Consider the following 24,464-nt stretch of genomic DNA (forward strand, 5'->3'; position numbering starts at 1 on the left):
TATTGAATTATGAAATTAGTTTTAGGTACTAAAACGTCTTGAGGTCACTCGTCTCTCAAGCGCAGACTCTTGACTATATAACATGAATTAAACAGGGAGCCAAATGAGTTTAAAGCAAATCAATTTACAAAGAACTTGTTACCAGGTGTCTAGTGCAACCAAACACTTGTACAAGAGTCAAGACTACGGGTACCACTAACAGAGCACTGTCTTCTATACATCAAAGGCACCAAACACTTTGTAGTAAACGTAGATTCAAGATGTCTACAGACCATCCAACACATCCAGACAACATCTAAAGTCAACAAGAAAGTATACAAGGGATTGTACACATGGGATGTATACAGTGTACACATTCATAAACTTCAATATGTATGATAAACAAAGTCCCTACACAACAACCATCCAAACACACCATAGCAGCTGTAATACGACTACAATGGAATAGTGAGTCCTATCTGCAGTCAAATGACAACCCACATTGGAAGGTCCACTAAAACTGTTAACAACAGTTGCAGAGACACGATAACACAAAAGATTGCCAATATTCATAACTTTTATTTGTATGCATGATAGTGTGCACATATACACAGTACCGACATGATCATGTACACATATCCTTGCACAATCGTATTTGACCAAACAACAGTAGTATACCATCCTTCACCCAATAAGTTGTTCACACCATACTCAATCGACCCAAGCAAAGTCCCACTTACAAAGGTACTTCAGCAAGCTCAATATATCTGATGCAATTATCCGTATATGCCTGTGTCATACATCACAAGCTATCCACGACATAACAACCCAAGCGTCACTCTGTAGACACTCAGTCTCTTCACCTTTCATTACTACTAACTCTTTGACTCTGCTGACTGCTTCGACCCAGACGAAGTCGAGCTCGCCACTTTAGACGGTCGACCATACAAGTAAACCGCCAGTATAACAAGTCCAGCGCCGGTAGTAAACTTCGACGTAAGATGAAAGTCGAAAAGGAAGATCGACGCGATGCATGACAACATGATCGCTATCGATGTCGCAAAGCCTTTCAAAATGTTATCGGCGTATTTAACAACGACGGCAACAAGAAGTCCACCGAATGCCTGTTGGGCGATCACGCCCCAAACGAGTGGACTGTAGCCGAAGAAAAACCCTTTGTCAGCTACTACAGCTCCATCTTTCATCACCATTCCGATCAGACCCAGTATTGTACCGAACAATCCCAACTGAACGTTTCGTAGCCATATAGACGCTTGCGTGCCTTTCAGGATCTTTTCAAAGTACACACCGGCAAATCCCGAAAACAGGCATCCTACTACGACTGCTGCAAGACCAACTAGTGGATTTTGAGCATTAGAGGGTGATGACTGAGACTGGGACTGATTGGTGTGTTGTTGGTGTTGCTGCACTTGGACGATCGACACTCCAGCAAATAGTATCAGCAATGAAAGCCATTGTAAACGGACTAATGATTTCCTCAGAATTACAACAGAGAATAATGCAGTCGTCAAAATTTTTAGTTGATATGTAACCTAGAGAAAAGCATCAACACTAAGACAAGGTTCTATGTTTAGAATCCACAAAAACAAGCTGTTTAACTGTTAGTTGTAGTAGATGTGTGTGTGTGTGTGTGTGTGTGTGTGTGTGTGTGTGTGTGTGTGTGTGTGTGTGTGTGTGTGTGTGCACACGTGTGTGGTGTGTGCATGCATGTGCACAGACAGACAGACAGACAGAGCTCCTTGAAGTTTGGTCTTCCCATTTTTCCTGATTGGGCGGAGAATGCAATTGCGGATTGAACATCAACGACAGTGGATACCATCTAATAACCTGCAAGCTGGGCGGAGGCCCTGTTTGGTCTCATGAATAAATTACGTCTTTATGGTCAGATTGTCTGAGAAGTCTACACATACACCACTGTAGAGAGCCACGCCATCGTTATACAAACACCGAGGATAGGCCAGATATTGTTGTTTTGACACACAGTCGGGATCTACCATCGACATAGATATATCTCTCACCCATCCATGGAGCTCTGAAACCATTCCCAACTCCGCATACACCGATGGGGCAGTGGCTCTGTGAGACTGATACCCCTGTCTTCGAGTACTTTGGAAGATGGGGAGTAAAAGGGTTTCAATATCTGCAACATCTATCTCATAATTCAGTCAATGAGGAGGGCAAACCAAATGCACCAGAATTCCTGGACTATTAGAGAAAATGTTTGCCATCCAACTCCAAAAATGCAATAGCAAGACCCTTACAAAGAAGTTCTCATCTTTCCTCAATGAATACAGCTGCAGGAAGACTTCAGCTCTCAGTGGACAGTCATAAACATTTAGAGACTGGGATCATAGGTCCCTTTCGTCTAGTCATAATGTGTACGTGTATTTAGTGCGTATATAGTGTGCATTCTAGTTTTAACCAGTTTTCATGTATGTAATGGACACGTAGATTAGCTATTGCTTTGATGCTATAGTTCATTTATGAAAAATATATGTATTGACAGACAGACAGACAGACAGACAGACAGACAGACAGACAGACAGACAAACAGACAGACAAACAGACAGAGAGACAGACAGAGAGACAGCAGACATACATACATACAAACAGACAAACAGACACACAGACAGACGGACAGAAAGACAGAAAGACAGACACACCACCCAATCACCTGAAAAACTGCAGCATCAAGATTCCCTATTGCCACATACAGGAGATTATTCTGCGCAGTATAGAGCAGCGCAGGCACAGCCAACTTGAGACAGTCAACACACTGTACAAAGAGATGTTGCCACAAGACGCCAAAGAGACCCATCCGATGCTCGAATCCCAAAACGACAAGGCACGTCGCTAGTTTCATGAACTCGGCGCTCACAACCGCCGTCGTGGCAATGAACATATCTCCGGGAACTGTGCGAGAGTAGCGAGTCGTCAGAACCATGGCGGCATTCTGTACGACCAACACACAAAGACTGACGTACTTCAACCACGAACCTAGAGCAAACAGACGGTGGTCACGTACACCGTTTTGTTTACACTCAGTGAGAGGTGAAAGAGCGAGGTGGGCCTACCTCCTTTTTTGGACGCTGGCATGATGACATCCTTACGACCTTCTTCCATCCGAATAAAACATGAAATAAATTAGGCGATGGCAGCAACAAATCCACCCTCAGTTTAGTTATTAAACTTTTCAATAATAAAGTCCCCGGATAACATGTCGCCTCGGAGACCCAGAGTAATTAACTTGAACAGCTAGACAGTCGTGCAGCAAGTCTTTCAGAGTTTGTTGCTGCTGCGTGACAAAAGACAGAGTCAGTATTTTATCGCAAACTAATAATTTAGTAGTTTACAAATTTATCTAGTGCGCATGCTCAAACGGTTTCTGAGTGCAGGGTGATTATGCCTGAAGTAGAGGAGAAGACGAGGAAACTTGCTGTTGTTTGGGATCAAATCAAGTCTGTCTACCACGACCCTTATCGCTGGTTAGTCACATTTTCCAACTGGTTGTCATACCACTCTTTGACGTTTCATCTGGTGTTTTGTTGGTTTGCAATCTAGGTCGTTTGTTCGTAACCTTTTGTTTTTCGCTGCTGGAGTCTTTATTGCCAGCGAGATAGCTGAAGTAGACTTGAACGCTCCTCTGCCAGTGCCTGCACCCGTACAATGATGACACTAAGATTTCTAGTTGTTACTGTTGATAGGAGTTGCGAGTATTTGTAGAGTAGCTACGACTGTACGTCTCTGTCAAACTCACAAATGTGACTTGCTCGGACATTGCTAATACAAAATACAATATTGATTATAAATAATCAAATGTGAATTTGTAGTTACTGCTTGCGAGTGCATGACAGTGGCAGATGTTGGCAGACGCACTGCTTCCAATCTAGTAGACGTGTTCAGCTTACATAGTACGAAAGCCTATTGGTGTAGTCTAGTCACGTGATAAAACTAAAAATAGATATAAATGTAGGTCTAGACTGTGCATAATTCTTTAAATAAAGTGCGTCCTTACAAGACAACGCCAGTATATAACCCTAAATTTATGAAGTTGTGTCAAGCAGCAACGCATTCAGCAACAAGTAGACCTTGCATTCTATCCAGTCTCCGCCCTCGTCATTCCCCGGATTGTCAAGGATTGACATTCCGGGAATGACGAGTCGGAAAGGGTCTACGTCTACTGCGCGTGCGTAAGTTATGGAGACAGACTGGAGTGTGCTTCCCGATTCTCTCCTTGTTAGCGTGTTTTCATTCCTCGGTGCTCGTGATCTCACCATATGCGGAGTGGTGTGTTCTCACTGGCGAGGCGTATCTCTATCTCGCCGCCTGTGGCGACACCTTTTGAAGATTGACTACAAAATTCACTCGTTTCCGGAAGATCATAGGCCTTTGTACAAAGAATACAGACGTCTTGCACATAGTAGCAATGTTCTTGACTCAAAGATTATTAAAGAACTCATCGATGAGGTAGACTACTAGTCTAGAGCGTACACCTAGGAATTACCTAAACTAATCTATCACGCATGCGTAATCCGTCGGAACTTTATATCTGCAGTGTTTAAAATAATAGTATTACAACATAGTGTAACAGCTTTAGTGTTTTAGCATTTGCTGAAACTTATTTTTCTGTTTTAAATTGACCCAACGTTGTATAGTGATGGTGTCACCAGAAGAACAATCTAGAAAAAATTCGTAGAGTTGTAAGTGGTAGTGTTTGGATGATAGGACACACAACCCATTTAGCATAACCTACAGTACTATAAAAGATGGCAAACAAACATTAATTCTAGTTGTAGATATTCTTTCAAAGGCTGTAACATATTGAACCAAATTAATTAATGTTTTGTATGAATATCTCAATACATCAGTGTACCTTTGTTACCACGCCAATAGCAGCTAGGTGTGCACTGATTTCTAACAGGCAGTATTGTGATATAGGTATGGCATGTGGGTTTCTCCCATGATGGAACTCTGCTAGCAGCAGCTGGGAAAGAAGGTCGTCTGATTGTCTGGAACACCAGCAACTTGGAGAGACTCGAAATGCTATGGCAACTCAGTGTGCACGAGCCTCCAGTTAACAGCAATGAAATCATGTATGTAGAATTCAGCCCTGATGATCGTTTTCTATTGGCTAGTGTGAGTGTGCAACGACAGAATTTTGATGCCTCGGCTATTGTCTGTAACTCAAAAACGGGGACTGTTCTTCTTATCGTTCAAGATCTATTCCTAAATGTGTTTGCAACCTGGTATAGTAACAGTTGGATTGTGACTAGTTACTTTTATGGTACACTGGGAGGTTTGTTTATCATCACTATCTTGGATGTGGGGAACATAAAAGAAGGGACGTGTATCAATCAGAGTGTTCACATGTACCAATCAAAAGTTGATGTTGTTTGTGTCATGTTTGATTATCACAACATTCGTCAGTTGCAGCATTGTAGGATTATTCGCCCTCGACAGCACCAAACCGTTCTCTTCTGTCAACTGAATATGGATGACGTCGATCACTTTGCGTCGGTTAAAATAGCGAGCGATGCCAATAGTAAACCATTGACACATCGGCAAGGCAACGATGTGATGGAGAGTCCACAAGATCAGTTTGATGGTATAGTTGCATTGGATCATCACTCGCACGCATGTGGAATTGTACTCTCTCGGGATGAGAGCAAACTTATTGCTTCAGTTGTGACTGAACGTCTTGAGGCAGTTAAATTGTGTATATATGATGTTGTTACACTACAGCTGCTGCACACACTGCCGTCAGACAATATGGCTCGTCCCAGTAGCTCCTACTATCTGTTTCCTAGTGTGACAGAGGAAGTTATTACCTGGTAGGCTAACAGATTTTGTATTGGATATGATCTACACATTCAATTCTGATATTGTGTGATTTCTTGCAGCGGATCTGATTCGGGCATCATTCACATATGGGATTGGACAAATGGCACTGAGATAGGACAAATACATGGTCATAAAGGGATCTGTAGTGCCGTCACCTTCTGTCCAGGTCGACCCCATGTGATGGCAAGTGCTGGTGATGACCACACTGTTCGAATCTGGCGCTTTCAACCTACTGCAACTGAACCAACAATGAACGATAGCAAATACTGATAGTAAATTCAATGTAATGCAGGGTATTTACAACACAGAGAATGAGTATGATTTTATGAGCACTGTTGTTGTTGTTGTACATATAATATGTAGTTATTATTATATTACAAAAAAACTCTAATGATATTGTGAGGTGACAGATATGCATGACCTGACCACATTAGTCATAGAGACTCATACTAAACATTAGCGAGTTAATTAAACAGTAATTTGCCTCTCTGGGTGATCCAAAAACGCATCTAAGGATTGAACATCATGGAGGCAGAATGGCCGGAGTGTACGTCCAGATCCTCTGCTGCTCAACACGTTCTCTATCCATGATCCGCACTCTTTGTCTCCATAGCCGGCTTCTATTTTGTCTACAGTCGGTGGAAGGAGCAATTATCGGCAGCCAGTGTTGAACAGTTCACGAGAAGGGTTGGGGGTAGGACTGCATGATTATGAACGCGATCGACGTCGTCTTGCAAGAAAGATACGTAGGAAACGTTGACGCTGCTTTCTTCTGGATCCGGTCGCATTCAAGTTTTTCCCATGCAGGTAGGAGACGTACAAGATCGATCTCTAGCTACGACGAATTAACTAGAGAAACGAAGATGGTAGCAGCGTCTCAACGAAAGTATGGTAGTCGCGTCCACCTCAATACTTTAAGTGATGCAAGATCTAGGAACGCTACAGAATTGAGAAATAACAAGCCAAGAGTTACGCAGCATGTGCATGTGCTGAAATTCGAAGTCTAGTGTGGGACATTGATGATATTTAGTTAATTATCTTTAGTCACCCTGTGTTTTCAAAGAATTATACATTCTAGCTAGCAACAAGCTAATGATTAATTAATGATAATGACAATAAATAGAGACAAAATTAATAAAATTTACATTAATATTCACAATACACAGACACAGACACAGACACACAGACACAGACACAGACACAGACACACACACACACACACAGACACACACACACACACACACACACACACACACACACACACACACACACACACACACACACACACACACAGACACACACACACACACACACACACACACACACACACACACACACACACACACACACACACATACACACACACGTACACACACACACACACACACACAAATTTAAATTACCCAAATCACAGCTCTAGCTACCTTAATCACTATACAACTTAATTTAGTTGTAAACCTAATGTAGCCTAATTAATCAAACGTATTTCTTCTCTAACCCTATGCAATACCTGCTAGTAAGTTAATTAATTAAACTACTTAGCTTTAACTTTGTATTTAACTGTAGTGTCTACCCAATCGTAAAGCTGCTTTCATCGAACACATTAACTTAATCCTATTAATTATACTTTACCGTAATCCCATTATAAATATTGTAATTAATCGAGCAACTCTAACCATATTGTTACTGTAATTGATTGAGCAACTATAACTAAACTAAACCCTAACACTAAAGTCATATACATTCATGTACTATCTTTCCTATCTATAGCAAGTCGACGCTAGTAAATACGCTTTAACCTTGACTCGCGTGTACGTACCGATCACTTTCTAAATAAAATAAAATTACAACAAAGAGTTAGAACTAAAGCAGCTAACTTTCATTTAAGTAAACACTAGCGCAACCATCAGCATGAAAACTGAGCCTAGTTTGTTTCAAGCAAGCTAAGTTTACTAGAGAAGCTATTTCGATTCAGATAAATTCACGAACTTTACTTTTAATTGATTAGTTATAATCCCAGTTTTGTACAAAAACAGCTAAAAATATAGTGATAGTCATCCTTTAGCTAGATAGTGTTCTATACTTTAGGACAATGCTAGAATAATGCTCTACTTTTATTAATATTAATTATACAAATTAGCTAGAGTAATGTAGGTATGTGATTGAGAGTGAACACTGTACACATTATTTGCCTTGAAAATCTCTCAAAAAGTTCAAATATGATTTTATGTTTCTACACTATAACTTTATAATTAATTAATTAATTAAGATTTTGTTGATTTTAGACAACAACAAAATATTTTAGGTGCTACATGAAATGTAAAACAAGATCGACTGACACTTGCACTTGCAGTCGATCGACCTGCTAACTAGCGTACACTAGACTACGCACTGTCTGCTGCTGCACGCGCAACGCTTTATTGTGCGCGTGCATGCGCATGTTTAATCGGATCCCATTCCCTGTTTCTGAGGGGATTTCAGTTCCCTAATGTCAACCTCCGTTGACGCGCTTCTCGTCGACTGTCAAATGACAAGTGGAACATGCTACGCTAGCCCAGCTAGCCGACGAGCGCACCAATCTATAGGCTATCGAGGCCGACGAGTGAACCTACTAGGCTAGCTCAGCCGACGAGAATTTGACACAATTTACGCATGCTACGTCCATGGGATAGAGTAGCGGCATATATTTCGGAACACTTCCGGTCACGCCCCAACCATTGTATTTGATATTGTAGACCAATGCATGACCTTACTCGTAAGACTAGTGGGAGTGCACGCAGTCGCTGCTGCTCGTAGTGATCACAAGACGTTTGAAATATTGCGTGATAGTTGATATCATTATACGGGATTTTAATTCGGAACAGTCGTTTTCTTGCTAACCGCGTTTGCAAGAGTCTTGATTTGTGCGCTCCCAGTACCGAAGAGCTAAAGCTACATGCACGGCTACTGAGGATAGGACTGTGCTTGTCGAGCAGGGTAGACCACGTTCCAATGTTGCTTACTCGTTGTTGCGTATTCTTGAAATCATGAAGATTTAGCTTCAATTCTTTGTTGTTTTTGTAGATGTTAAACTACATCATCGCCAAGGACGTAGTGACCATTGATCTTCAACCGATTTTTGTGAGGTTTCTGTGTCATTTACGATGTGAAAGAAAGACTGCTAACTATCATCATGCAGAGACGAAAAGGAACTGCGGATATGCCTGAGCAACGTAATTTACAGCATAGGAAGTGTTCATCTTTTTATCAGATGGACTTGAGTCTAGAATTTTGCAACATCGTCATTAATATCAACCATTTGCAATGTAGTGCTAACGTTACTCTTACATAGAGAAGTGGTTTCTACATAAAGGAAATTATTTTTACTGAGCTCAAGGAAGAATTTATGAAAGATGTATCTTCAAGAACATGCTGAGCAGATCCACAACTCGGCCATATCAGGCATGTCTGTAAACATGGCGCACCAGTAGACTGTAGTGGTACCACCTTCTGCAGCCTGCTTTGTCGCAGCCTAGCCAGCACTGCTGATCATCTGTGGTATCGTTTTCAAAGTGCTTACCACATCCCTGGCACAGATTTTCTTGACTACTACTAGCTAAGGGACAAAGCTAAGTCAACTTCGGCATTCCTTCGTTTCTTCTTTCTTTCTTTCTTTGGCGTTCTCTTTCTCTGAGGCGTTGTACGGCTTCTTCGCTAGTCACTGATTCTCCGTAATAGTTGAGCTGAAGCCTTTCGCTCCTAGAGGCAGGATTGGTGAACTTGTCTTGAAAATGCTCCTTGAAGATGGATGTTATTTTTTCTGTGATTGGTGTTGCTGTTGTCAGGCGATCATAGCTGCATTTCGTGTAAAACATTGATGGATTATTAAGTTCACCATGTGCAATAACTTTCCTGTTTAAAAGGATGAATACCTGTTGCTCGAAAGCCACTGACCAAATGCTCAGGGAAATTAAACACTGTTTTCCCATAATTTCTTCACCTAATAGAGAAGGACAGGATTTTTGTGACTACTGCCTGACATGTTTCAGTTTTGTAGATTTTTAAGACTTGACTCCAGGCTCTCTTGACAGTTCGAAAGACACTCACAGCTAAGAGCTGTAGAATGCGTGTTGTGTGTGGTGGTAAGCAAAATATAATTATGTTGTTTTCCCTGGCACATGTTACTACTTTCAGTGAGATGTGTGAGCCATGACCATCTAGAATAAGCATCACAGACAGAGACTTTCGCACTGATTCTGTAGCTGGCAAAAAGACAGAGCAAAACCATTCTGTGAATCGTGCTTCTTCCATCCATCCAGAGTCACTGCTGGTATATCTTGTTCCTTTTCCATCCATGCTGGATCAGCTGTCTTAGCTTTATGCACAACATAGGGAGGAAGCTTTTCGCCCACTGCTGATCCACAGGCTAGCACTGTAATTTTCTCTCTGCCGGATCCACTGCCTACTTCAACAACATGCTAGTCTCCTCTTCTGACAATGCAGGCCCTGATCAAGATGGAGGTTCAGGGAGTTAAAACCCCTCTTTTTCAATAGGCGTGGTTCAATAATTTTATATAATTTCATTAGAAAGACAAAGTTAGTAATGCTATAAATAACTACTACCAGGTCAACTCCCCTCTTTCAAAAATTCCTGGATCTGGGTCTGCAATGACTTTTGTAGAAGTTACAGAAGTGCAAAGACCTGTTTCATCACAGTTCCATAGGCGAGCCGTAAGGTCACTGTACTTTAGCTCAAGCAGACCTTCATCCCTCAGTACGTACTTCCCCCAGTTTTGTAAAGAAACCATCGATAACTTCAGTTGTGCAACACTTGGCTCGTTGGATTGTTAGATGCTGAGGTTTTCTTTGAGTTAGTTCTGGCCAGCGTTTGAAGAAAGCACTCCACCACTTCTTTGATGGCTCGCCTGATGGAAAAGAGCTTTGACAACCAACATCTGCTAGATATTGCTTAAGCACAAGCCCAACCAGGTCACTTGTAGCTGGGTAGCCAATGTTTCTAGAGCTATGCATGCACGAGCCACTACCTTCTCTTCTAGCTCTGAAAGCGTGGTAGGCCTGCCAGTTTGCTGGTGTCTAGCAACACCACGGACGGACGTGGCTGTAGAGAATTGTTGTAGCACAGCCATGGGTCTTTGCTGCTTGACGAACTGATAAACGCTTTGACCTAACAGCATCAACTGCTTCTTGGAAAGCAGTAGATTGAGACGAAGCAAACGTCGACATGTATTCAGAAACACAGTTGGGAAAAGTTCAAATCATTTAGATCAAATGACTTCGTTTGCTCCACCCACGTGCAGGATCAGACACAAGGGAACATGTACAACACCGTTACTCTACATGCGTAGCAGTGTGCTTTTCAAAGGTTCATTGCAATAAAAGTAGCTGTCTAGGCCTGCCTGTATAGCTACCTACATGTAATTGAGTCGGGGGTCGGTAGACTAGTACACATTCGTTGAATGAGATGTCCACTTCAGGACGGAGATGACTGGTGCTAAGGAAGTCTGTGAGTGCATACCAATAAAATCCAGACAGTAAGAATTTTGTATGTGCCTCAAAACTACCTCGTAAGTGATTAATTTCAATTAGGCATTAAGAAAAATCACTCTGTACGCCATATTGCCACCCACACCAAATGAAACGTGCAAGCACCATGCTAGTAGATATATGTTACCGTCTGTACCATGTTTTTGCACTAATAAACGATTAATCGAGAGAATCAGGCCGTTTTAGCTTACCTTCGGCAAGATAAGGAGAAAATGGTAGCCAGAGCCGAAACATTCACCAAAATTATTCTACATCGTCAGTACAGATCTAGACTAGATGAACACATGACAAAATCGCAACGCGATGTGATAGTTGTGTCTGGGAGAAAATAATGTTCCAAATTAGGATCACTGGGAGAGATAATGATTTCTCACGAACCGCCCACATTCTGAAGGGTGGTCGCCCGAAACGAGCGTCGCTCCATCGAAGTGTCAACAGTTACTCTACAAGATTATCTAGGGTACAAGCCAATCAAGCACTTCGGTAAAGAGAAACACGATCGTGAAGTAAGGCGTGACCAAAACTTCTCCGAATTAGGTGTCGCTACCGACTAATATGCTAACTCAGTCCAGCACACATCACGCCTCATACAGCCCCACGCCCCATACAGCCCCAAACTGGAATTTCGGTAGAAACTGAAAGAGTCCTTGTATGCAAAATCAACGCTATTGTGCGCTTCAGCATCGCTTGATACACAGATACACAGCGCTCTTGCATCACTGGAAGTTAATAAATTAATTAGCTATTGAGATGGATTATCATACTTTTATTGAATCGTCCCCATCTTTCGTTCCGCTAATTCGTTGTAGCTAGAGATTGATGTACGTCTCCTATCTGCATGGAAAATACTGTGAAGCGATCGACATCATGTACAGCTGGCGACAGGATCCAGAAGAAAGCAGCGTCAACGTTTCCTACGAATCTTTCTTGCAAGACGACGTCGATCGTTCATTAGCAGTCCTACTTAGAACATATTGCTCTCTTGAAGATCGCGAATGACATGCTGGTGGTGCGCAACGGTACACATGCGTGGTCCCATGGGACCTTCGCTTGGCTTCTTGAAAACGATGAATTCGTTTGTTCTGCGATTCTTTTGTAAAGAGTAACAAACGCATACAACTATTACCTGAACTTTACTCTGCGCTTCTCGGTTTGACGACAGTTTGACCGTAAAATGGAGGTTTACGACATCTCGGCTTTTTTGTCATAATGCGCGGGATTGTTACGTCACCCATTGTTGGTCTCCCAAAGGACTGCTGATTGGCTCAACAAATTCCCGAGAGTGATTCACGCCGATATGCTATTGTTACGTCACCTACGTTTCACATCCCAAAACGACTGCTGATTGGCTCGACAAACTCCCGAGCATGACACACGCTTACAAACAAACATACAAACATACCGACAGACAGACCGGAAGTCAATTCAGCCCGTTTAGAGTAAGCTTCTCGCGAAGCAGTCCACCACTTAATTGGTGTCCTTCTTTTACGCTCGTAGCTAATTATATTTCTGCTTGAAGCGAAGTGGCACGCTCAAAATGTTTGGGGCTCTAGCTTCCCCCATCCCAACCTCCCCATCCCAGTCTCCCCCATCCCAGCCTCCCCCATCCCAGCCTCCCCCATCCCAGCCTCCCCCATCCCCCCCGACGCTACGCCGGTGAGTGGAACATGCTACGCTAGCCCAGCTAACCGACGAGTGCAACAATCTAACAAGCTAGGATAGCTCAGCCGACGAGTGAACCTACTAGGCTAGCCCAGCCGACGAGAATTTGACACAATTTACGCGTGCTACGTCCATGGAATAGGACTAACACGATATCTCAGCCCAGCACACATCACGCCCATACACCAGCCCAGCCCACCTGACGGAATTATGACACTCATCACGCACTTGGATCGGAACTCGAATTTGCAGTCGAAACGAAAAGAGTCTTTGTATGCAAAATCAACGCTATTGTGCGCTAGAATTCAACATCGCTTGATACTCACAGAATTCGAAGCAACAATTATTCTAGAAAGACGTAGCTAGCTACATTTGAAGCAACAAACGTCTATGCAAAACAGCCACAGAAAATCACGTATTATATGCCAGTACAGTACAGTCGCACGCACGGCAATCCTGCACACCTCAACTATATCTTAGGAGTGTTTCGACGCACTTCCGCATCCACGCATGGCAGTCCTCGCAATGTAGACAACAGTACCACACACAAGAGCCGTACAAATGATAGCCGTCGAAGACGGCAGAGAAAACATGCTGAATGCAAGCCACGAACCAATCTTTAGAGTTATTTCACCGACTTCACTCCCCATCATGCAGACCGTGAAGCGAAGACACAAAAACAAAGGGACTTTGTAACCGCAAGACTCTGCGCGTGCGTATCATGGAAACAGACTGGAGTGTGCTTCCCGATCCTTTCCTTGTTAACGTGTTTTCATTTCTCGGTGCTCGTGATCTCACCGTAAGCGGAGTGGTGTGTTCTTGCTGGCGAGGCGTATCTCTATCTCGCCGCCTTTGAAGATCGACTTCAAAATTTACTCGTTTCCAGAAAAGCAAAGGCCTTTGTACAAAGAATACAGACGTCTTGCACATATTAGCAATGTTCTTGACGCAAAGATTATTAAAGAACACATCGATGAGGTAGACTAGAGCGTACATTACACCTATGAATTACCTAGATTAATTTATCACGCATGCGTAATCCGTCGGAACTTTATATCTGCAGTGTTTAAATTAATAGTATTACAACAGAGTGTAACAACTTCAGTGTTTCAGCTGTTGCTGGAATTTATTTTTCTGTTTTAGATTGACCCAACGTTGAATGATACGACACAACCCATTTAGCAAAACCTACAGTACTATAAAAGATGGCAAACAAACATTAATTCTAGTTGTAGATATTCTTTCAAAGGCTGTAACACATTGAATCAAATTAACTAATGTTTTGTATGAATATCTCAATACATCAGTGTACCTTTGTTACCACGCCAATAGCAGCTAGGTGTGCACTGATTTCTAACAGGCAGTATTGTGATATAGGTATGGCATGTGGGTTTCTCCCATGATAGAACTCTGCTAGCAGCAGCTGGGAAAGAAGGTCGTCTGATTGTCTGGAACACCAGCAACTTGGAGAGACTCGAAATGCTATGACAACTCAGTGTGCACGAGCCTCCAGTTAACAGCAATGAAATCATGTATGTAGAATTCAGCCCTGATGATCGTTCTCTATTGGCTAGTGTGAGTGTGCAACGACAGAATTTTGATGCCTCGGCTATTGTCTGTAACTCAAAAACGGGGACTGTTCTTCTTATCGTTCAAGATCTATTCCTAAATGTGTTTGCAACCTGGTATAGTAACAGTTGGATTGTGACTAGTTACTTTTATGGTACACTGGGAGGTTGTTTATCATCACTATCTTGGATGTCGGGAACATAAAAGAAGGGACGTGTACCAATCAGAGTGTTCACATGTACCAATCAAAAGTTGATGTTGTTTGTGTCATGTTTGATTATCACAACATTCGTCAATTGCAGCATTGTAAGATTATTCGCCCTCGACGGCACCAAACCGTTCTCTTCTGTCAACTGAATATGGATGACGTCGATCACTTTGCGTCGGTTAAAATAGCAAGCGATGCCAATAGTAAACCATTGACACATCGGCAAGACAACGATGTGATGGAAAGTCCACAAGATCAGTTTGATGGTATAGTTGCATTGGATCATCACTCGCACGCATGTGGAATTGTACTCTCTCGGGATGAGAGCAAACTTATTGCTTCAGTTGTGACTGAACGTCTTGAGGCAGTTAGATTGTGTATATACGATATTGTTACACTACAGCTGCTGCACACACTGCCATCAGACAATATGGCTCGTCCCAGTAGCTCCTACTATCTGTTTCCTGGTGTGACAGAGGAAGTTATTACCTGGTAGGTTAACAAATTTTGTATTGAATATGATCTACACATTCAATTCTGATATTGTGTGATTTCTTGCAGTGGATCTGATTCGGGCATCATTCACATATGGGATTGGACAAATGGCACCGAGATAGGACAAATACATGGTCATAAAGGGATCTGTAGTGCCGTCACCTTCTGTCCAGGTCGACTCCATGTGATGGCAAGTGCTGGTGATGACCACACTGTTCGAATCTGGCACTTTCAACCTACTGCGATTGAACCAACAATGAACGATAGCAAATAGTGATAGTATATTCAATGTAATGCTGGGTGTTTACAACACAGAGAATGAGTATGATTTTGCGAGCACTGTTGTTGTTGTACATATAATATGTAGTTATTATTATATTACAAAACTTTAATGATAATGTGAGGTGACAGATATCCAGGACCTGACCACATTAGTCATAGAGACTCATACTAAACATTAATGAAAGATGAAGAACTATAGTTTGTAGAACAAGTCGATTGCCTATATATGCTCCTGGTCTACAGGTCTGGCTAACGTTGGGTATCAGGTTATCAGGTGAACCGCACTTTTGTACACACAATCCCCAACAGGTCGACTTCCTGTTGTGCAACTGGGTACCATCCCACTAGATTACAGACCAGTTGGGTATCAGTAGCAGACCTGCCAACCTAGCAGTGTCAAAATGCGTGAGTTTGCAGGAAAAAATGCGAGAGAATGCGTGAGTCCAAATTTTTTGGGACACGCCTACAATAGCAGTAATATATAAAAAATTATATCGTAATAAGTGTTAATATATAAATAATATCTAATCATCAAAATTTAAGTATTTGCATTCCCGGTTGGAGTAGAAGCCATTAATTAATTTAATTATAGTGCAAAAAATGTATAACTGATTGATTAATGTGCCTAATCAGCGACACACAATATCAACACCAATTACTAAACATAATAGTTAATTAAACACAGAACTTGTACTGTACGTACTACTGTCCGTTATAAGAATCTAAGAACAAAGTACGTGCACATTCTCGTGGCTAGCTGGAATGTTCTGGATTCTATTTTCTTGTGGCCTTCTTGGATCGCTTTCCAGTAATACATATGGTAATCAGGTAACCAGCCCCTCTCCCTTTTCCACTTCTGACCGACTCCTCCTTCTATGTCGTTATTTTGACCAAGTATGTTATGAAAGAGCCGGATGAAGAGAGGGGCTGGCACATAAAAATTGATATTGGGATATCAAGTATGTATGTACACATGCATGTATAGCCTCCAATTTCCAGATCAGGGAGCTCGCAAAGCGCGAGAGTTCTCGCGTTTTGCGCGCACTCTGGTCTGGAAGTTCGAGGCTAATGCATGTACGTACTAAAACTGTAAGGTGTACTGTTTCACAGAACAGGCACGCCCATCATTTTTGGTCACACCCACCAATGGTCAGAAGATTTGATGCCAAATGCGGGTAGGCGGGAGAAGGGTCCCAAATACGGGAGTCTCCCGCTCAATGCGGGAGAGTTGGCAGCTCTGCCTGATTAGCGAACTTTGATATTTTGCGTTCTCCTCTGGTGGGCGAAAGGCGGAAGACGAAAAGGCGTATAAGTTGCGCGTGCGTAAACCACCAATAATTACCATCATGTGGAGTATACTTCCTGATCCTCTGCTGGTCAACGTGTTCTCATTTCTCAGTGCCCGTGATCTCACTGTAAGCGGAATGGTGTGTTCTCGCTGGCGAGGCGTATCTCTATCCCGCAGCCTCTGGCGACGTCGTTTGCAGGTTGACTACAAAATTCAATCATTTCCAGAAGAAATGAGACCTTGTTACAAAGAATACAGACGACTTGTAAATCTCGGCAATGTTCGTCACTCAAAAGTTATCGAAGAACAAGCTGATGAGGTCTAATCAATTAATTAAGTATAAGATAAATAAATAAATTAATTAATTAAGGATCTACCACTACGCGTTTGTTATTTCTGCAGTTGAGTGTTTCTGATTAATTCATTAGCACAAGTCATCATGAACATATTCCTAACACAAATTTCCTAATCACAGCATCTAGAAACTTAGCGTAATCATGAACCTCAAAACCAATACCTGTCGTTTAATTATAAGAAATATCATTACTTTTAGAAGACACAGACAGTACGTGTACGCTAGACTCGTCCTCTTCTCATACGCATGTGTTTTACAGCTAGCATAAAAACTCACTTCCATAATGCCACATGCAAAACCACGTGTTGCAGCTCAGCAGCCTTGGGGAGTAGTCTGTACACTAATACACGTAACTTCTACGTTTCCTGTGCCTAACTAGCATTAAGAATTAAACAGAATGTATTAACATTAGCTGCTAGTTAGTCCTAAGGGGTACACACTGTCTTAGCAATAGATCTTTTGGAACAGTAAACTGATTGGGAAAAAACCTACACAACAATGGCAAGACACATGCACTTTGGGTGAGTGACCTAGATGCTGTAAACTAAAACTTGTACTTTAATACAAGCCTGTGCTCGTTTCTAAAAAGCAGTCATTATGATCATAGGTATGGCATTTGAGTTTCTCCCATGATGGAGCTCTACTAGCAGCCGCTGGGAAAGAAGGCCGTCTGACTGTTTGGAACGTCAGTGATGTAGAGAGATTGGAAATGCTATGGCAACTCGATGCACGTAAGCCTCCAATTGACGGTTTTCAACTGATGTATGTTGAATTTAGCCCTGGAGACCATTACTTATTGAGTGTGTCACGAGACTGTTCCTACACTCAGTTAGCCATTATTTGTAATGCAAAAACAGGCAATATTTGCCATGTTGTTCGAAATGTACGTGGGTGTCCAACTTGGTTTAATAGCAGCTGGATGGTGACTAGCTACCTTCAAAATGTCCTTGATGTTGTTCCGAGACGGTTGCTTATCATCACTATCTTGGATGTTGGAAACCTACAAAAAATGTGCACCGATTTCCGTGTGGACACCTCCCAACTTAGAGTAGATGTAGTTAGAGCATCGCTTGAGTTTCACATCATTCATCCATTGCGGCATTGTAGAGTTATCCACCCCAGACAGCACCAAAGAATGCTCTTCTGTCAACTATTTATGAGTACAGTTGATCATTTTGCATCAGTCAAAATAGCAAGTGATGCCAGTGGTATACCATTACATGTACCACACAGGCAAGACAATGTGACGGAAAGTCTTCAAAGTCAATTTGATTGTATAGTTCCATTGGATCGTCACTCACATGCAGAAGGAGTTGTTGTTTCCCACGATGAAAGCAAAATTATTGCCACAATTATGAGACAGAATGGAAAAATCAGAGATGTAAGATTGTCCATATACGATGTTGTCACACTACAGCTGCTGCACACTCTGCCAACAGAGAATATGGCCCATCCTAGTCGTGCCTACTACCTGCATCCTGGTATAACAGAAAAACTTGTTGCTTGGTAAGTAGGCAGATTTCATATATTGAACACACAATCAGTACATTTAGTTCATTGTGATTCCTTGCAGTGGATCTGATTCAGGTGTTATTCACATATGGGAGCAGACACACCGCATCGAGATAGGGCAACTGCGTGGTCATAAAGGAACATGTAATGCTGTGACGTTCTGTCCAGATCGACCACACGTGATGGCAAGCGCTGGTGATGATCATACTGTTCGAATCTGGTGCTTTCAACATACTGGAATCCAACTGACAATGAAAGATAGCAATTAACCGTGTCAACAGTAAACTTTGATATGTGGGATAAATTTTAATACAAGCCAGCCAATTTGTAGATTTTATGACTATTGCTGATATTGTTGTCGCTGTTCTTAGATATTTTATATTATCATTATCATTATTTGTTATTGTTGACATTATGATTATTATCACCACTAATATCTTCTAGTGATACGTCATAGCGATGCAGTTGTTTGCATCCGAAAGTTCACCTAGTACCTAATGAAGACTCGTTATGCTACAGAGTTTGGCTCTCCCAATAGAAATACATGCAGATGTTCTAATTAGGATTGTACTAAATGTCTAAACCTGTACATCACAGAACAATTCAAATCCATCTACTGTAAATCTCTAAATTTTTGTAAGCTATTATTTAATTTGTAAACTTCGTAAATTTACTAACTTAAATCGCTTACTACCGTTTGTAGCCCAAATATCCATGCATATGCACATACAACGCTGTCTAAATGATTGTCTTCAATGACTGAGTTTGGCAATAACAACTCGCGGCTCAGGGTAGTGTCCTGCATGCACTAGCTGTCAACAAATTGGCTTTTGCAAGTCAAGAAATCAGAGACATATTGTGAATGAAGTTGCAACGTCCGCAGACCTACCTGGATGTTGATCATTGCCACTTCCAAGCATCTGCTCAAGACACAAGAGGGAAGTTTACGAACATTATTTCTTACGAAATAGAGTTTGCGACAGTTTACAACACTTTTAGTTACGAACATTTATTGACTTACAGTATATTGGTTTCTACTCTTCAATCACAGTCAAATGTCAGTTATCGGAACACTTTGGAACCCAACCCTGTTCATAACTCTGAATATCTTTCGGATAACTGACGTTCACTCTCCTGCCATGCAAACAGGTGTTCCTGGGCCTTCAAGGCTGCCCACATGCACTCACATAACCCAAACACATGTATACTGAACAACAATTGCACAAAACACACAAACTTGACTGTACTCTATAAGATAATAATAAGAAAGTAGTTTACCATATAATGTTACTACTGTAACTTGACATTACACCTTGTTGTAGGCTCAAGTGTCCAGCTAGTCATCTCAATCCCCCATGGAGGAGAAAGACCTGGTTAACTGATGCGTTCGGATAACTGACATCCGACTGTAGCTTTGCATGGTGTTACTGTACTTCTACCTTGGCATTTCCTCAACCAACAGCCTTTCCAGCAAGCATCTCCAAATTGGTTTTAATCAAATGCAAGACGGTATGTCCATCAAGCTCATACAGAAAATGACCGGCAAGTGTTACTATCCCTAGCGTTTCACACATCAGGTAACAACTGATGACTGAACTGTTGTCCTTACATCACAACTGTATGATGACAGATGTAAACTTTCTTAGTGTACTATTTCATTGCAACATTATCCAACTCATCTACACCACACAGAAAGAGCTTACATGCTCAAGTTGGAATTCTATTCAATTTGCTGCACACACAGCAAGTTCGAAACATCGATAATTCAAATGTTTCATCATCAAAGCAATAGCACATATGGACCCATACATGGAAAGCTAAAATAAAAATTGATCACAAATCACAACCCTAGCATCTAAGGGAACGAGGAAATTGATTGTTACAAGCTGATTACTAAAAGAATTCCGTCTATGGCTGTTGAATGTTTGAAACACCCCAACGTTACTTCTTCTCGGGCTTACTCCACTCATACGTTCCTGTATACTTGTAGCCAAACTTGGCACACAGTTTGTCAAATTCTGGAGGCCCACGACTAAAGAGTGAAAACATTCAATGTCTACAGTACTCTCAGCCAATCAGCCAGCATGCATAGTCAATGCACCTGCCATATTTGTATTGAAGTGGTTTCCGTTTTTCTCGTTCAATGGAATGAAGCATGGGAGTAAAAATACGCCATGCCTCAGCCAGCTCATCTCTACAATAAACATTTTTTAACACAAACGTTGATGAGATAAACGTCAAGCCTACGTTCGAACAAAGTGAGACTGGCTGCCGTAAAAGACATCCAACAAAAGCCTTTCATATGCATCTGGCAACCTAGTATCCTAACACAAATGTATTATAATACATCCAAACACAAATTCATGTGCATATGCAAGCACGTGCGCACACGCGTGCACACACACACACACACACACACACACACAATCCAACCTTATATCTTGAGTGATATGTCAGATCAAGTTCGCTTTCCACTGGAGAAAATGACATTCCCGGCTTCTTCAGCATCATCTTCACATAGATCGACTGCAAACAATATACCATTCCATTGTCAATCCAATAATTAACAGTCGTCAATATTCATGTACCTCGTTTGGTTGCACACGTATCACCAGCTCATTTCGTTGAGCTTGACCCTCAAATATGTCACCAGGCACGTCATGAAACTGAATGCGTATCTCTGTTTTTCTCTCATTCAGTGCTATCATCAAACAGAAATAATCGTTAATTATATAGAGCTGCAAAAGTGACATAAGAAACTAACAAATTTGATTTAATTGTTTTACTTATTAATTAAGATGGTTCACATTCACATCAAAGGCTTTTAGGGTTCTATAACAACGAAACTAGAGTGCTGGTATACTGAATTAATTAATGCTTATAAAAGAGCCACAAAACACTTAGCAAACAAATAAACAGACAGATCTGCACAGTCTGCTGTATACAATTCATTGTTTGGTACTTCCCTCTTCATGTATTTGTGCCAATTAATAATATTTCCTTCGTTTGAGCGTTGTCATCATGGATTGTAGGCATTTTTACCTCACGTCAGCGCTAGCCGTCTTCTATGGTGGCTCTGCAAGCTGTGATGTCTTCCTACTCGTGTTATCTATCCATCCATCCACATTATCAAGAAGACAGACAGACACTTTTCAGTTTCGTGTTCTTTAGTTAACTCTACATAGTCATTGTAAGACCCTGATAAGGTCAATGTAGTGTATCGCGTATTAAACTTTTAGTTAACTTTTCACAGACAGACAGACATACAGACAAACTGATAAACAGACACTCACAGGCAAAATCAAACCAGCAATCACGTATTAAGCCAAAATAAATGTTGAAGTGCAAAAAGCCAGACTACTATCTCCACTCACCTTTACCAGCACGTATAATGAATGGCACACCATCCCACCTCTCGTTCTTCAAAAAAGCAACTGCTGCAGCAAACGTTGGTGTAACCGAGCCCTTAGGAACTGTCGGATCATCCAAATATCCAAGCTTTGCATCACCAGTTCCTTCTGGATCACCAACATATTGACCCAACACGACATCAGCCATATTAAACGGATCAATACACTTCAAAACCTTCACCTGCAGCACATAACACAGAATTTCATTAAACACAATTCATCATGACTAACTAATCAAGTGTTAATTGCCTTTTCATCTCGCAAGTCCTCAGCACTCTTTGTGCATGGTTTCTCCATGGCTGTGAGACAGAGAATTTGAAGGAGGTGATTCTGCATGACATCTCGAATGATGCCAAACTCATCAAAATAGCCACCACGTCCTTGAGTGCCAAATGGCTCTTTGAATGAAATGACCACAGATGCAATGTAGTTGCGATTCCATATGGGACCAAATATGTTGTTCGCAAACCTAATATATACATGTAACTGTTGGTGATTACTGTAGGATTGGAATGTTTTGCGGTATTTTAGTTTATTTAAAAATCACAAAATAAAAATTTGCAAACATACATTATAGTATCATACCTATGAAATACCGGTAGTAACATTCATTAGAAATTGCAAAATTAAAATTGCATAATAGCTGCAAGAGGGAAATTGCAAAAAATAACCTCATAAAACATACCAATCCTACTGCAAAACTGTAAGTTTGTTGTTTTATCTATTAGTAACTCAAGAAGTTTCCCAAAGGCTCTTGGACTAGTGTCCTCCTGCTTATGCACCCAATGTGTTCTAGCTTTTAAGCTAATGTCTGATTTAGCTTCCACAAAGTTGGCATACTGGTACATATGTGCATTCAACTAATGTCATTTCCTATCCTATTGTTGCCACAGACCATAACCCATAGCCTATATACTTAATGTAGAGAGAACAGCAGAAAGGTAGATATGCATTAGTGAGTACCACAGCAATCTTGACAATGTATAACTAATAATTTCTATATCCTAATGTCTGTTGACTGTCCCATTGGTCCATGCACCTACTGTACCTTTATGTTGTCATGAATACAATACCTCAAAATGAGCAGATTCTGAACCATCTCTTTCCCCAAGTAATGATCGATACGATACATCTCCTCCTCAGCAAACACCGAAGACAAGTGCTTCGACAAAGCTGCAGAACTCGCAGAATCCTTCCCAAACGGTTTCTCTACAATCACACGATTCCATCCCCTGCACATGTACAATCAATGAATTTGTGCCACCCTAACACGCCCAGACAGAAAATGTGTCACCCACTTCTTCCCAAAACAGTGAGCCCTAATGTTGGCAGTAACCGGCTCAAAAACAGATGGAGGCAATGCCAAGTAGAAGAGACGATGAGCCCTGGCAGCACCCTTAACATGTTGACTCTCTATCTTCTCCATAGCGGCGTTAAGATCTTCAAATCCTTTCGCCTGGTCATAGGAGCCCTTCACGTACGAGCACGCCTCCCAGAAACTGTCCAAGCGCGATTTCTCGTCGTCAGAGTGTTTGAGAAAAGGCTCCGCTTTACGTCTCAACTCAGAAACCGTCAAATCAGAGCGAGCATAGCCAACAAAAAACGTCTTTTTGGGTGACAACTCGTGGCGATACAGTTGCCTAACATCACAACAGCCCTAGCCCCGCAAAACACGAAGTAGAATTTGGAGTAAGAGACCAACCATAGTGTGGGATAAATTTTCTTCTTTGCCAAATCTCCCTACAGCAAACGAAGGTAAAAAGGTGTACTCGTTTTTGCACTTATGCTCTTACCGAAGCACCGAGAACGACGAAGATAAATGTGTCCGTGCTGCTGAGAGGCTGGGCTGCCATTTCAGAGTGATCCCAGGACCGGTGAAACCCTCACATACCCCATACGGGCTAACGCTTAGAAAGACAAGAGCCAATCACAGCGTTCATATTTAATTGTACGCGGAAGTGACGTACTGGGCGTAACGCTAAGGAATCTAGCTTAATTAATTAATTAAAAGTAATTAAATCTCAAAACCAAAGTATCTTTCCAATAACTAATATAAAATTGTTTTATTTTATCCAAATCTTGTTTTAGACAACGATAGCATCCATAACCACATGTACAATTACAAAAATTCAGCACACCATTTCTGTTGCACACAAAATTAAAAAAAAACTAAAAATAAAAATTTAGTAAGCGATACCTTTGCTCCTGCTCCAATGTTATTATGTAGTGTGTTACAGCGTAGTCAACAACCTTCTTCTACAACATGCCAATCATGTTGACCATCTTGGTCTGGAGTAG

General features: G+C 41.5%; 5 protein-coding genes and 1 long non-coding RNA gene across 6 annotated transcripts; 4 read left to right on the forward strand and 2 right to left on the reverse strand.

The window, feature by feature from the left end:
- Nucleotides 1-544: 544 nt before the first annotated feature.
- LOC134197244 (UDP-galactose translocator-like) lies at nt 545-3,232 on the reverse strand. The gene is made up of 3 exons (XM_062666530.1): nt 3,075-3,232; nt 2,675-2,997; nt 545-1,532 (listed from the first exon to the last, which is right to left on the reverse strand). The coding sequence occupies exons 1-3, from the start codon at nt 3,121-3,123 to the stop codon at nt 855-857; spliced, it is 1,050 nt and encodes a 349-aa protein (XP_062522514.1). The 5' UTR covers nt 3,124-3,232; the 3' UTR covers nt 545-854.
- Nucleotides 3,233-3,270: 38 nt separating this feature from the next.
- On the forward strand, nt 3,271-3,817 carry LOC134197245 (uncharacterized). Its single transcript, XR_009972612.1, has 3 exons — nt 3,271-3,314; nt 3,396-3,485; nt 3,562-3,817. It is a non-coding gene; the product is annotated as an uncharacterized LOC134197245 (long non-coding RNA).
- A 380-nt stretch (nt 3,818-4,197) lies between these two features.
- LOC134197689 (WD repeat-containing protein 26 homolog) lies at nt 4,198-7,019 on the forward strand. Its single transcript, XM_062667034.1, has 3 exons — nt 4,198-4,467; nt 4,939-5,831; nt 5,901-7,019. The coding sequence occupies exons 1-3, from the start codon at nt 4,198-4,200 to the stop codon at nt 6,109-6,111; spliced, it is 1,374 nt and encodes a 457-aa protein (XP_062523018.1). The 3' UTR covers nt 6,112-7,019.
- A 6,639-nt stretch (nt 7,020-13,658) lies between these two features.
- On the forward strand, nt 13,659-15,647 carry LOC134197394 (uncharacterized). The gene is made up of 3 exons (XM_062666709.1): nt 13,659-14,025; nt 14,425-15,316; nt 15,386-15,647. Exons 2-3 carry the CDS (start codon nt 14,853-14,855, stop codon nt 15,591-15,593), a joined length of 672 nt encoding a protein of 223 aa, XP_062522693.1. The 5' UTR covers nt 13,659-14,025; nt 14,425-14,852; the 3' UTR covers nt 15,594-15,647.
- Nucleotides 15,648-16,897: 1,250 nt separating this feature from the next.
- LOC134197386 (uncharacterized) lies at nt 16,898-19,205 on the forward strand. Its single transcript, XM_062666700.1, has 3 exons — nt 16,898-17,208; nt 17,852-18,750; nt 18,818-19,205. The coding sequence occupies exons 1-3, from the start codon at nt 16,948-16,950 to the stop codon at nt 19,023-19,025; spliced, it is 1,368 nt and encodes a 455-aa protein (XP_062522684.1). The 5' UTR covers nt 16,898-16,947; the 3' UTR covers nt 19,026-19,205.
- Nucleotides 19,206-20,447: 1,242 nt separating this feature from the next.
- Nucleotides 20,448-24,072, reverse strand: LOC134197208 (glucose-6-phosphate 1-dehydrogenase-like). The gene is made up of 11 exons (XM_062666486.1): nt 23,960-24,072; nt 23,869-23,906; nt 23,465-23,806; nt 23,240-23,398; nt 22,416-22,635; nt 22,131-22,347; nt 21,345-21,457; nt 21,190-21,282; nt 21,004-21,080; nt 20,858-20,950; nt 20,448-20,788 (listed from the first exon to the last, which is right to left on the reverse strand). Exons 1-11 carry the CDS (start codon nt 24,017-24,019, stop codon nt 20,698-20,700), a joined length of 1,503 nt encoding a protein of 500 aa, XP_062522470.1. The 5' UTR covers nt 24,020-24,072; the 3' UTR covers nt 20,448-20,697.
- Nucleotides 24,073-24,464: the final 392 nt, after the last annotated feature.

This window comes from Corticium candelabrum, chromosome 22, assembly GCF_963422355.1.
Source record: "Corticium candelabrum chromosome 22, ooCorCand1.1, whole genome shotgun sequence".
NCBI lineage: Eukaryota > Metazoa > Porifera > Homoscleromorpha > Homosclerophorida > Plakinidae > Corticium > Corticium candelabrum.